Source organism: Onychostoma macrolepis, chromosome 01 (genome assembly GCF_012432095.1).
Source record: "Onychostoma macrolepis isolate SWU-2019 chromosome 01, ASM1243209v1, whole genome shotgun sequence".
Classification (NCBI taxonomy): Eukaryota; Metazoa; Chordata; class Actinopteri; order Cypriniformes; family Cyprinidae; genus Onychostoma; species Onychostoma macrolepis.
The window spans coordinates 38,415,795-38,430,538 of NC_081155.1; the positions used below are offsets into that span (position 1 = coordinate 38,415,795).

The following is a 14,744-nucleotide window of genomic DNA, read 5'->3' on the forward strand; positions in this document are numbered from 1 at the left end:
TCTTCCTGAAAAGTGGACCATAAAACAGATGGTGCATCTTGTATCTTAACAGGCAAAACCAAATGTTTGTCCAGACAAAATCTCACACTAGCAATAGGAAGTAGAACTGAAAAATAAATTGTATTTTAATCATTGCGATTTCTAATCATCTGTGATATTCGCCCGCTAGTCATTTATTCTGAAAAATAACATTTCTGTTATCTTTCATTAGTAACAAGACTCAACAAGCTTTCCCCCAATCAGAGATTTTTATGAATATTTTATGATCTAAAGAACCTTTTTCCACTATAAAGAACCTTTTGTTCAATGGAAAGGTTCTATGGATGTTAAAGGTTCTTCATGGAACCATCAATCGATTTTTTTGTTGTTGTTTTTTTAGTAATTTTAGTAATTTAGTTGTCTTTTTTGCTAGGTTTCTTTAAAAAATGTCTATAGTTTATTTTTTATTTACTATTTTTAATTTTAATTTGTATTATTTTAGTACAACAAGTTGAACTAAATGAAAATTAGAAATGTTGCATTTTCAACTAGATGAAAAAAACAAAAACAGTGAATAGAAATGTGTTTTTTTAACACAATAATAATACATTTAATAATATTTTTTAGGACTTTGGGATGCCTCTTCAGAATGATTTGTATGGTTTCATTGTGGAACTTGACAAATTTGTCCATAATCAATATCTGTTGTGTAAACTAGATACAAACTAGTTATGTATATGTATTTTTTATTTATGTTATTAGGCTTTGAAATGTCTTTAGGCCTGACATTATTACATACAGTATGCAGTTGGTCGGTCCAATCTCATTTCCTTTAACATCCTTCCTCTTTTAATTATAATTATGTCATTTAGAGTGCATAAGATGAATGTACTGCAACAAGATGAAATTAATATTTACTCCCCTGTTGTGCAAAGCAAGTAAAAAGTGATATCATGATTTGTGAACTTTGGCTGGAGTGACACCCGACACTTCCTGCAGCCAGCAGTGCATTATCTGCCAGGTTGCTCATGCTCAGCTAAAGAGTGAATGACATTCTGCTAACAGCGATCGTGATCTGTTGTTTGGAGCACTGCCTGGGCTCCACAGAATTGCAGTGGCACTGCAGCAACAATGCAGCTGGGGGAACTGGAGAGGCTAAGTAAATTAGCATTTAAATCACATCTGACCTGAACTGTGCAAAATGAAATTGAGCAAGCTGAACGCTTATTAGGAGAGGTTGAAGGAGAACCGCGTGGTGGGGAGGGGAAGATTTGAAGCGTAGGGTTTGTATAACTGATGTCTCCTAAACTACAGTAGCTCTTTTGTTAGCATTGAAGCTACAAAAAAAGTTAATATTAAAACATTGCAGTTTAAATAAGCACTTACTACTTGCCACAATAATATAATATAGTATAATATGATACAATATTTCCTAAACATCCACATTTGACTATGCATGTGGACGTTTGACTAATTCTTTGTTGCACTAATTTGATCTAATATTTTATTTATTTATTTATTGTTATAGATGTATGTACAAATGAGAATCAATATATAATATTAATCATATATTATAATATAATATCATATTTATTATAACTCCTGTAAACCCATTTTAAATTATTATAGTATCTCCTTCAAGCAGTTTAAGAAACATTGAAAATCTTTATACTTTTTTTTTTACGTCATATGAGATGCACGCAATCTGTTATGTAATGCCGAAAGAGCTAGTAATAGCTTACCTTACTGTGGATAACTTTTTTCACACTTACTGTGTTCTGATTGTAAGGAGCTTAATGAGAAACTATCTTTTTAGAGCATGATTCGAGTAGATGCAACTGACATGCCGATAACTCATACTAATGTGACTTAAAGTAGCCTGTAGCCTGTACCCACCGCCTTGTCAGGTCTGCAAGTTTCATTACTCAAATAAAGTCAAAGTGGCAGCTAAATAGTTCTTGTTGAGTAATCTAAAGGGAGTGCTTATGCACCTGAGTAACCTTTAGTCCTTTCTACATATGTGGTTCATTGTTTCTTTCTGTATGACAAAATGAGACAAAAAATACACATTTCATGGATATCCAGTTTTTTTAGACTCTAATATTTGCCATGAGCCTCAAGACAGCTTTTCTGTGTGTATAATGAGATTTTAATGACCATTTTTCACAGATTTGAATATAAACCATTGTTGCATTGCACTGAGGATGAAAACAAAACACCATCCATTCTCTCCCTCTCTCTCTCAGTCTTTTGTACTTCAGTATGAGTTTTGATTCACCTCCTACTTTATTGCCAGATATGCAATTTAGTCCACCGGCTCATATTGAGAAACTTTGATGCGCAAAGCCTTTTTTACAGCAGAGCGTTTCAAAGGGATTTGGGAAGCATTGTACCCTTAAAGAGACAATTTCCTAGAAAAGAGCCGTTTTAAAAGATTTAGGAGGTGCTATGTGTGGGGTTTAGGGAACGGCTAGATCACCAAGAGCAACTTAATTTGGCAGAAATAAAAAAGCCCCTGATCACAGTGCACTTCTGCAGTTTTTCTGTAATCTTTTGAGATTACAAAAGATGTTGTTTGGTGGCTGCAGTACACATTGCAATGAAGTTGTTTTCTAAGGCGGTGGTTCTCAAAATGGGTCACTCACATGTCAGTACTAATGAGGGTCAAGGACAGGAAAACAACACTAAAAGCAGATGATACATGCATATCAACAGTTGGAAAATAAATAGGATTATCAGTTTTTGAAAGGAGAAAAGGCTTACTTTTCGGTTGTTGTTGATATTGAATACTGTTTGTCCAATGAAACTGGACAATTTTATATAATAAAGAAAATGTTATCCAGGATAATAGGCATGAGTGATTTGTCCTTTGTGTAGTAAATTACTGGCTGCTGAGAGCATGAAACCATCAAAATTCAATTGATATTTAGAAATCAAGCCCTCAAACTGTAAAGAATGTATATAATATTTTAAATGATACACTTTAAAATAAAGGTCCTACAGAGGATTTTGCTTTCCGTGAAGCGTTCTTAAACAAGTGTCAAGAACTTTTTCCACTATAAAGAACCTTTTGTTCAATGGAAAGGTTCTATGGATGTTAAAGGTTCTTCATATAACCATCAATGCCAATAAAGAACCATTATTCATAGATATATTATAGAAACAATAGATATATTGTTCAAAATTAAGACTTAAGTACTTAGAAACCTTCTGGTTGTTAGATGTTAGTGAAACATGTTGGTTGCACTTTATATTAGGTGGCCTTAACTACTATGTACTTACATCAAAAAATAAGTACAGTGTACTTATTGTGTTCATATTGTATTGCAAAACACTTTTGCTGCTATTGAGGTGGGATACGGGTGAGGTTAGGGACAGGTTTGGTGGTATGGGTCGGTTTAAGGGTGGGTTAAGGTGTAAGGGATGGGTTGACAGTGTAATTATAAATGTAATTACAGAAATTAATTGCATATGTAAGTACATATAGGTATTTTTAAAAATATAAGTACAATGTATGTACACAATAAGTGCATTGTATCAAATGATTAATTTAAATATAAGTACATAGTAGTTAAGGCCACCTAATATAAAGTGGGACCAACATGTTCATAGTTAATGTGATGAACTGCACCTGTTGCACACTTGTGAGAACTCGAGGAGAACTGACTTCATTCTTCATTTCATGCAATGACCAAAAATGAGTCAGAAAAGTAAAGTCGGCTCTGAGAAAACCTGTGAAATAATTTGTTTGCAGATGCCATGGTCATATTTTGCTATATAATGCATTCATGCATTTTTAAGGGTGACTTCAGCATCCAAATAGTGTTGGGCACACATGCAGTCTGTCATGCAGGTGAGATGCACATCATGCCGAGCAGGTGTGCACAGTGTTGGGGGAAGTTAATGTATTCTTTGACTTTGCAATAGAGTCAGTGACTCTTCGAGAGTGAACCAGCCTAAACTCTTTGCATTATTAGAGCTGGAGATCAATCCTCATTAGCATACTGCTCCCTAGCAACCAGAACATGAACAGGACATCTGTTGTTCTATAATCGCTTTCTGTCAAACAAGGCAGAAGAACAACATATTAACTCATAACCTGTCCTTCTGTTCACCTCCTGAACTGTCTCATAAAGTTCGCTCAGTGTGAATCTAAACTAATAGTGTTGATTCATCCTAGTGACTTGATTTTTTGAATGGGTGGACTAGCAGTTATGGGATTTCAATTATAAGTGAATACTTTTTTCATGTCTTCAATAGCCTATATTAATTCTAAAACACTGTAATTTAATTTATTAAAGTGGATATTATTGCAATATTGGTTTATTTTATTATTTATTATTACTGCATAACTTGGCACCTTCGTATATACTGACTGTTTGTCAAGGTATGTTGCAAATCTGAGTTGAAGATCTTCAAGTGCTTGTCTTGTAGTATACCATACAGTGTAAACTAAAACAATGAATACTGCGAATGAAAAAAAACAAACAAAAAACAAATAGGTTCTCCTTTTAAAGGAGTAGTTTACTTCCAGAATAAAAAAATTCCTGATAATTTACTCATCCCATGTCATCCAAGATGTTCATATCTTTTTTTTCTTCAGTCGAAAAGAAAGTAAGGTTTTTGAGGAAAGCATCTTGACCTAGCAATGCACATTTGTGACTTCATGCATTGCGTAATCACATTGGAAAGGTCACGCATGGTTAGTTCTTCGTCTTTGTACTTCGGTTCAAAAAGGTAGGTCAGGGTGAAAAACTCAATTTTCTCCTCAAACTTCAAAATGGTCCAAAATCATTGTTTTACCTCTTTTTTGTAAAGGGTGTTTGACTTTCTTTGCACGTTCGCTTTGTAAACACTAGTAGTCGGTACTTCCGCCTACGTCACGCGTGACCTTTCCAACGTGACTACGTAATACGTTAGATCAAGCTAGTGCAAGACAAGCATTTGTGGTTAAAAAGTATATACATTTTTATTTCTTTTTAGAAAATGACCGATCGTTTCACTATAGATAAGACCCTTATTCCTCGGCTGGGATCACGTAGAGGCCTTGGAAGCTGCATTAAAACTGCAAATTGGACCTTTCACCCATTGGCTCCCATTGAAGTCCACTATATGCAGAAAAATCTTGGAATGTTTTCCTCAAAAACCTTAATTTCTTTTCGACTGAAGAAAGAAAGACATGAACATCTTGGATGACAAGATGTAAATTAGAGTAAATTAAGAGTAAATTATCAGAACTTCTTTATTCTGGAAGTGAACTAATCTTTTAAAGAGCCACGCTTGTTTGTCTTTCACAATAATTGAGAAATGTCTCTGAGAAAGACACATTTATTTATAAATTAAATGCAATTCAGTTATACTTTCTGTTTAATAGCTTCAACAAAGCAAAACTAAAATCTTTGCAAACTACCCCTAGTTGGAAATCTCTGTATACGGAGATTTGAGAAATGGTGTTGTGTTTCAGTACCATAAGCATTTTCTACACAAATGAAAACAAAGCAGATCTATTTTTTTTCCTCCAGTTAGCCTCCATTAACTTCTAGCTTCCATAGAAACTTACTGTTCAACAAAAAAGGCTACTCTTCTTTGACTTCTTTGTGTGTGTGTGTGTGTGTGTGTGTGTGCATGGACATTATTCATTTATCCATATCCATAAATTGAGGATAGTGCTATATCCACAAGTAAGACTGATCTTCAGTGCACTTTCATTTTGTCTCCTTGCCAAACAGAGTGAACAACATGCCTCCTTTCATTCAGTCATTATCTGTCAACAAACCTTTACTCATGGTAAAATAAGCTGTGAAACCTATTATGTAGCTGAGCTTCTGTCATGGTACTGAAAAATGTAGTTAGTTTACTAGCATCACTGGTTTTAGTTTGTTACTCCCCAGGACTGCATGGAAGTGAGCAAGATCAATTCATTCACTTCATTCATATCAAAGTCTAGCAAACTACTACAGCAAACTCATCCATCTTTACAGTGATCCAGTTTCATTTATCTTCAATGCAGTGTTGAGGTATGAACAGCACCCAGACCGTTCTCACAGGTCAGAATACAAGACGCCATTTATTTACTTGCGAGCCACGTGTTGTAAGTCATTACTACGGTCTGTAGCGGTGCATGCTGGCTGGGATGTTATCAGTCTCATTTCGTGGGCAGGTTGAGGGATGGTGTTGTTAGCTAAAGGGCCGCCTGAAGGTTAGTGTTCATATTGATGGATGAAGAAGGGATTTAGCTTATTGCTGTAGCGTTACCCTCACACCATGGATGAAATACCAACAAGTCAGGTGTAGGGAAGCGAGCCAACCTTACAAGCAGTTCATTATAAAATCAAACCTGAAGGAAATTACTGTCCTATCTCCTTCCTCAAAGCTCTTTGTTAAATTCACTCTTGTGTCCTTTTTCCCCTTTTCCATGCCCCCTCCCTGGGGTTCAGGTGCTTCTATTAGCTTACTTCATTAAGTGGAGGTTGATTGTCTTTTTCCACTTTTTGTGATATATGCAATAAGGTTTAATGAGGGATTGTGGGAAACTAGTGATTAACTGTGGATATTCAGAGGGGCACTGTTGGTTCAGAAGCCGCTGCTCTCTCAGGCTTGCTATACAGAAACTCTTGACAATGGAAACTTTTAAATCTGAGAAAGAGTTGTTACTCATCTATCATGCAGTGTTGTCATCCCACGCAGCATTTTCCATTACAGCCACTAGATAACTTATCACAAATGTGCTATGAAATATGAGGCAAGTCAATTCTTGGCTTGCTTCATTTCAAAGCAGATGTTTCTGAGGATGCTCTCTTTCAAGCAAGTCTCCTACAGCAATGCACTAAACTTTTAATTAGCTTTGTTTACACTCTGAAGAAGCTTTTCTCAATTTATCCTCCACTTGCTTCTTTGAGAATGATTGATAATAGAGATACTTTTTGCATCATTAAAGAAAATAGTTCACTTTAACATGAATATTTTGTCATAATTTAATTGCCTTTGTGTTGTTGCAAACCTATATAACGTATCTGTGTTTGTATTTGTTTATTCTTAGTATTATTTGTCATGCATATCTTTTTAATATAATGAAAATAAATGAAGACTGGGGCTTTAAAGTTTCTAAATGACAATTTTCAGTGATTAATGGTTTACATTTGGGTCTCTTCCTTACAAAAAGTTATCAAGGACTCAGAATATACTATTGTACCAATTTATGATACTTTTGTGTACTTTTTGAAGCTTGACAGCTCCAGTTCCCTTTCATAGTCACTGCATGCTTCAACCATTTATTAAGCGAAATTTCTCCTTTTGTGTTCCATGGAGGAAAGAAAGTCAGAGGGGTTTGGAATGGCATAAGCAAGATGAGTAAACCTTTCCTATAGGAATATAATGATCATAGTGCCGTTTGCATTTGCCAGTTCTGTCTGTCTTCCTGTCACCACATTCTTATTCAGCTGCAAACCATGAGTGACATTTCAGAGCTAAATGTGTTAACACAAATGGTTCAATCAACAACAAATGCAGAGAAATGAATCACATTATTTGTCTGTTCTTTAAAACGAGATATGTTTATGCAATAAATGTACGTAGAGTACTAGATGTATCTTTTTTTTTATATATAAATCTAGACAGTAACTTTCATTTTCTTTTGGGCATCTGTGTAAAGCAGTGACATCTGATTTGTGAACTAATTGTTCTTTTGAACTGCTGGTTCATTTTAATGATTTGGTTGAAACTATTCTCAACATATAACATACTGTTTTACATTATCACTTGGCTGTAATGGAGAAATTAGGGTGTAAACCTGTTGTGCTGGTGAACTTAGAGACAAGGGAGAGTAGGATCCAAACGCAGTATTTATTGAACAATAATCAAAGGACAAGGAACAGGAGCCAAAAAGAAGCCAACATAACATCCAACAGTGGACAAGACCTGACAATGAAATACAGAGGTTTAAATACACACAGGGTAACAATCTGGCAAGACACACTTGAACACAATCAGGGAGTAATAAAGGAATCCAAAAGAACTACAAACTGGCTACAAAGACACACCAGACAGGAAGCAACTTAAAAGTCCAAGTGAAAAACAGGGAACACAGGCCAGACTCATTACAAAGCCTTAAAAGTTAATTGTTGTATTTAAATCATAAATCCATACATCATAAAAATGTAGGATTTCTATTCATGCATCAAACAGAGCACCCAAAACATTTTTAAAAAGTTTAAAAGTTTGCACCGTGAGTGCTGGATTTTTTTTAAGATGGCATATGTGAATTTGAAAAGATTTTATTTTATTATGAATGTTAAGAAACCTATCTGATTTGGATCTAGTGGATCCTAATTATACAGATTTTCCTTAAGATCAGTCAGTCAACTAGTCAATCATACCACCCACCAACGAATGGATTATGAAAATATGTAGTTTTACCCATCTGTAGGATAGATGAAAGATTACTCATTCTTGTCGGAATGAATAATGCTCTTTTTTCTCCCAGTTAATTGGTCCTTCTGCGTACGGATGCCATTATGTATGAGCATTTACAAATCCTTTAAAATCCACTTACAAGTCTCTCTCTCTTTTTTTCCCTCCAGTTTGTGGCGCAGCCAAACTGTCAGCAGCTCTTGGCCACACTATGGTATGACGGTTTTCCTGGCTGGCGGCGCCGTCACTGGGCAGTTAAGCTGGTCATGTGCTTCATTATCGGCCTGCTCTTCCCTGTCTTCTCACTGGTCTACCTGCTGGCTCCAAAAAGCACACTGGGGCTCTTCATTAAAAAACCCTTCATCAAATTTATCTGCCACACAGCCTCCTACCTCACCTTCCTCTTCCTCCTCCTCCTAGCCTCACAGCACATAGCACGCACCAACCTACACATACAGGGCCCTCCGCCCACTGTGGTGGAGTGGATGATACTACCTTGGGTGCTGGGTGAGTATGACTGGATGTGTGATGGGGATGTAGGTCATATAGCATGTATAAATTTTGTTAATGAAATACAGTATATTATGAAATTGTGTGCAAGTCAACACTGTATTGATATTCTTCAAATATTCAGATCAAGGATTTTTACTTAACCCTTAATCCAAGTAATAAAGTTCTACAGCTAATTAAGCCTTTACCATTAAAAGCATAACCCCTGTAATTGACACTTAAGACTGGTTTTGTGGTCCAGGGTCACATATATCCAATTAAATCAACTGTCACAATAAATTAAAATATTTTCCAATAACCAGTATATTCTGTATTCCAAGTTTAGGCCTGTATGTTTGTGTGTTTTGCTCATAGGCTTTATATGGGCTGAGATTAAGGAGATGTGGGACGGAGGTTTTAATGAGTATGTCCACGACTGGTGGAACCTGATGGACTTTGCCATGAATTCTCTCTATTTGGCCACTATATCTTTAAAGATCGTCGCGTATGTCAAGGTGAGCTCCTCCTGTAAATGTTTTGCTGTCGATTCAGTCATCCACACTCACACTCGAATGCACGCGAGCACATGCACGCAGACACACTCCAGACTTCATGACCATCTGCAGCTGTGTTAGTCACCCTGCATGGAAGGGGTTCCAGCCCACTTACAGCATGTGTGTGTGTGTGTGTGTGTGCATACATGAGCGAAATGATAAATGGTCCAACTTAAGCCATATAATTTATGTTTTGTTTTGTGTTTGGACACGTTTTCAACAATTACATTTACAGGCTATAAATGTTGTGTGAATGTTCCTGTCTGCATATATTATTATTTTAAAGAATGATTCCAAAACGTGGGAATATGCTGTAAAAAAGCAAACTGTAAATTACTATTTCATATTTTTTTTTAGTTTTTAGTTTTTACATATTTTTTCAGCATTACTTGCTGCTGTTTGTGAAATTTACTAGCAATTTCTGAGTGAAAATTGTTTCTACACCATTTTTTTGTGTGTAGGGGGTGAATTTATTAGACAGTTAATATTGTGGTCTTAGTCCCAGTAGAGAACAGAATTTAAAGCAAGAAGAGCTCAGCCATGCCTGGCACTGAAAAGCCAGTCTTATTTCTCTGCCCACTGAAACATGGAATTGAGGGATGGTGCCGAGGGGAGAAGGCATCTCGTTCCACCCTCAAGTGAAGTTACACAAGGCAAAAGCTCAGGAAATGCCTTAAGAATCTGTTAGACCTTTGACTCAACTGCCTAGAAAAAGACTGAGGCAGATCCAGAACAAAAACTAATGTAAGAACTTCCACACACTGTAGTTTCCGCATTGAACTTTTCCATTACCATTCCAAAAATTTCTAGAAGGAATTCACTAAGAGTGATTTGAACCTACTGATAGTATTGTGTCATTTGTGTCTGCTGTCGGTATTGTTACAGCACCAGATACACTCAATGAAATATGCAAATCATGTTAGTTAATGGTGCAATCACGTGCTGATTGCAATTTTTCTTGCACCACTGCAGTCCAGGCATTTGAATCCACTCTTTAAAATGGCAAAATTTTACAGTGTATAGATATGTGATAGTTATTACACTCTTCTCCATCTTCTGATCATCATTTGATGAATTACTGCTGCCATGATCACTAGAAAATGTAGACAAACATTCCTTTTAAGTAGTGCATCATTAACTGCAGCAGGCAAATAAGCCAATCCATTCACGTATGTGAATCCGATCCACTGAGCCACATTTGCATAAAAAGGAGGCCTATTTGTCCAGAAACAAATGACAGTGACTTGGCAATGAATATAAATATGCATGATGCAGCGCTATACCAGTGCATTTAGCACCTGGTTATATTAGATTGTGGGTGTTAAAGTATGTGAATAAGGCTAAAAATGGACTTAACACAAATACGCCAAGACTTGGCTAACCATCTGTAATCATGATCCCAATGCACATGCACTAATGATTAAAAATTTTTTTAAATATGTAGCGCTATCATTGTTAATCATAAGAAATATTTATTTGAGCAGCAAATCAGCATATCAGAATGATTTCTGAAGGATCACGTGACACTGAAGACTGGAGTAATGATGCTGAAAATTCAGCTTCAACATCACAAGAATAACTTACATTTTAAAATATAATAAAATAGAAAACTAGTTATTTTAAATTGTAATAATATTTCTCAATATTGCTGTTTTTACTGTATTTTGTTCAAATAAATGCAGTCTTGCACTACTATTGCATTATGTTTACATAATTAGAAGTAATTGTGTTTACATACTTGTGTAAAGTACATTTTAAATCACTGGGTTTAGTGCTTATTTCAATGCAGAAATTAAATAATGACATTTTTGTCCTCTCTAGTATAACAGTTCTCGTCCACGAGAGGAATGGGAGATGTGGCATCCGACGCTGATCGCCGAGGCTTTGTTTGCCATCGCTAACATCTTCAGCTCGCTTCGGCTCATCTCCCTCTTCACGGCCAACTCTCACCTGGGCCCGCTGCAGATCTCACTTGGCCGCATGCTGCTGGACATCCTCAAGTTCCTCTTCATCTACTGTCTAGTGCTGCTGGCCTTCGCCAATGGACTCAACCAGCTATATTTTTACTACGAGACTGAGGCAGCTGATGAACCCAACCACTGTAAGGGGATCCGCTGCGAGAAACAGAACAATGCATTCTCTACGTAAGTTTGTCAGCTTTCTATTTATTTATTTTTTTCAACCTCTGGCATCCGTTTGTTGCATTATTCTGTTTATTTAGTTCTTTAGTTCATTTGGATTTTTCATTTAAATGAATCATTTAAAAACAAAGATTCACAGATTCATTTTTGACTACTGTGCAGCAGTTGTTAAAGTTTGAGTTAAAATAATTAGCAAATATGCAATTATAAATAAACACAGCAAGGCTGTAAAAGTGGACTAGTGAGGAGATGAGTTTACCTGTTCCGTGTGATGATGTGTAATGTCCTCCACAAAGGAGGGAAAATATCTTCAGCTTGTGTTAACCACAGACCTTGTTTCAGGCATTTAACCAAACACCCCTTCAAAAATCCCATTGACTTGGAATTGGCATTGGAAGTGCTAAATGCTAACTTGTTTACATCCTCCCTGCAGTACAGTAGTTCTATGTAGTCAGTTTTTGAACAATTTTAGATTGTTAGTAGTTTCAAGGAAGCTTTCTTAATGCTGTTTGTTTACAACATGCATTCATCCTTTCCTGCTCTGCAGCTTCAGGTCAGCCTCAGTCAACGCCTGATAGGGCAGCGCTGATGCTGCTTCTGAATATTCATTAAGACCTCTTGCTTTACCAGTGATTTTTTTGATCAATGACACATCGATAACCGCACAATCATCCAAGAATGCACAATAATGCAGGTTCAAGAATCATCTCATGAATATTTATGAGAGCAAATGTTGAGAAAGAAGAAGATAAATCTGTGCTGTGTCTCTCAGAAAACTGCAGCTGCTCTGTGAAACATAAACACCTGAAAAATAAAAAAAAACCTGAGCATGTTGTTGAAACGTCTGGGGATTTTCTTGCGTTTCCATCAGAATTCAATTTTTTGCCTACAGCTGCATATGAGCTGTATGTGGCATTACCACACTGAGATATCAAATCCCTCAACCCCTATCACTTCTGAAGCAGCACGAGCTCCTTCAGGCTTCCTGTGGTGTTTTTCTGAGGTTCAGTCACAGAGACTCTCCTTCACAGATTAAAGTCTTTGATATTCCATGCGGCTTGGGCCTTTCATAAAGACAGAAAAAGAAAAATGAAAATAAAAAAATTACATTTTGGAAAAACAGAAAAACTATAGGTTATGTGTGTGTGTGTGTGTGTGTATATATATATATATATATATATATATATATATTGTACCTTTATATATATATATATATATATATATATATACATACGATTTGTGAACAAACCAGAGGATGATTTCATAGTGGATCTATAAATATATAGATTAGTTTTGGAAGCTGTTACAGAAACATTTTTACAATAAATAGTCTGATTTCACCTTGAGATTAGATAGCTATTTATGATAATACTTGGTTTCAGTGACACTAATAGGTCTTATTTCTGCTAAAAATGCAAAATCAATCAGGAGTTGATTAGATTTTGAATAACGAGACACAAACCTGTACATATTCAATCACATTTGCTTCCATTTATTTTTGCTCAGTGCTTCGCAACACAACTGACAAACTTTTACTCCAAAAGTGCGCACATTATGTATTCACACGTTGACCTCATATTTCTTTAACTAGAATAGAACCATAATTTCTTAATGACTCTCAGAAAAACGATTCTCTGCCGATTCAATATTGTGTGATCATAATTCCCACATGATGGTAAACTTCTGTGTTCTGCCACATAATACATTTATGCATGGATTAAGGTGTGTGAACAGTTATATATATATACAGTAAGGAAAATAAGTATTTGAACACCCTGCTATTTTGCAAGTTCTCCCACTTAGAAATCATGGAGGGGTCTGAAATTGTCATCGAGGTGCATGTCCACTGTGAGAGACATAATCTAAAAAAAAAATCCAGAAATCACAATGTATGATTTTTAACTATTTATTTGTATGATACAGCTGCAAATAAGTATTTGAACACCTGAGAAAATCAATGTTAATATTTGGTACAGTAGCCTTTGTTTGCAATTACAGAGGTCAAACGTTTCCTGTAGTTTTTCACCAGGTTTGCACACACTGCAGGAGGGATTTTGGCCCACCTCCACACAGATCTTCTCTAGATCAGTCAGGTTTCTGGCCTGTCGCTGAGAAACACGGAGTTTGAGCTCCTCCAAAGATTCTCTATTGGGTTTAGGTCTGAGACTGGCTAGGCCACGCCAGAACCTTGATATGCTTCTTACAGAGCCACTCCTTGGTTATCCTGGCTGTGTGCTTCGGGTCATTGTCATGTTGGAAGACCCAGCCTCGACCCATCTTCAATGCTCTAACTGAGGGAAGGAGGTTGTTCCCCAAAATCTCGCAATACATGGCCCCGGTCATCCTCTCCTTAATACAGTGCAGTCGCCCTGTCCCATGTGCAGAAAAACACCCCAAAGATGATGCTACCACCCCATGCTTCACAGTAGGGATGGTGTTCTTGGGATGGTACTCATCATTCTTCTTCCTCCAAACACATTTAGTGGAATTATGACCAAAAGTTATATTTTGGTCTCATCTGACCACATGACTTTCTCCCATGACTCCTCTGGATCATCCAAATGGTCATTGGCAAACTTAAGTCGGGCCTGGACATGTGCTGGTTTAAGCAGGGAACCTTCCGTGCCATGCATGATTTCAAACCATGACGCCTTAGTGTATTACCAACAGTAACCTTGGAAACGGTGGTCCCAGCTCTTTTCAGGTCATTGACCAGCTCCTCCCGTAGTTCTGGGCTGATTTCTCACCTTTCTTAGGATCATTGAGACCCCACGAGGTGAGATCTTGCATGGAGCCCCAGTCCGAGGGAGATTGACAGTCATGTTTAGCTTCTTCCATTTTCTAATGATTGCTCCAACAGTGGACCTTTTTTCACCAAGCTGCTTGGCAATTTCTCCGTAGCCCTTTCCAGCCTTGTGGAGGTGTACAATTTTGTCTCTAGTGTCTCTGGACAGCTCTTTGGTCTTGGCCATGTTAGTAGTTGGATTCTTACTGATTGTATGGGGTGGACAGGTGTCTTTATGCAGCTAACGACCTCAAACAGGTGCATCTAATTTAGGATAATAAATGGAGTGGAGGTGGACATTTTAAAGGCAGACTAACAGGTCTTTGAGGGTCAGAATTCTAGCTGATAGACAGGTGTTCAAATACTTATTTGCAGCTGTATCATACA

The 14,744-nt window shown here is 36.8% G+C and overlaps 1 protein-coding gene across 2 annotated transcripts in view; it reads left to right on the top strand.

Moving 5' to 3' along the window:
• Window positions 1-14,744, top strand: part of trpc5a (transient receptor potential cation channel, subfamily C, member 5a) — a 93,406-nt gene that overhangs the window by 66,349 nt on the left and 12,313 nt on the right. For both annotated transcript variants that reach the window (XM_058789947.1, XM_058789941.1), the window contains exons 4-6: window positions 8,559-8,895; window positions 9,253-9,392; window positions 11,253-11,575. In XM_058789947.1, coding sequence (XP_058645930.1) covers window positions 8,559-8,895; window positions 9,253-9,392; window positions 11,253-11,575 — 800 coding nt within the window. The remainder of the gene's footprint in view (window positions 1-8,558; window positions 8,896-9,252; window positions 9,393-11,252; window positions 11,576-14,744) is intronic.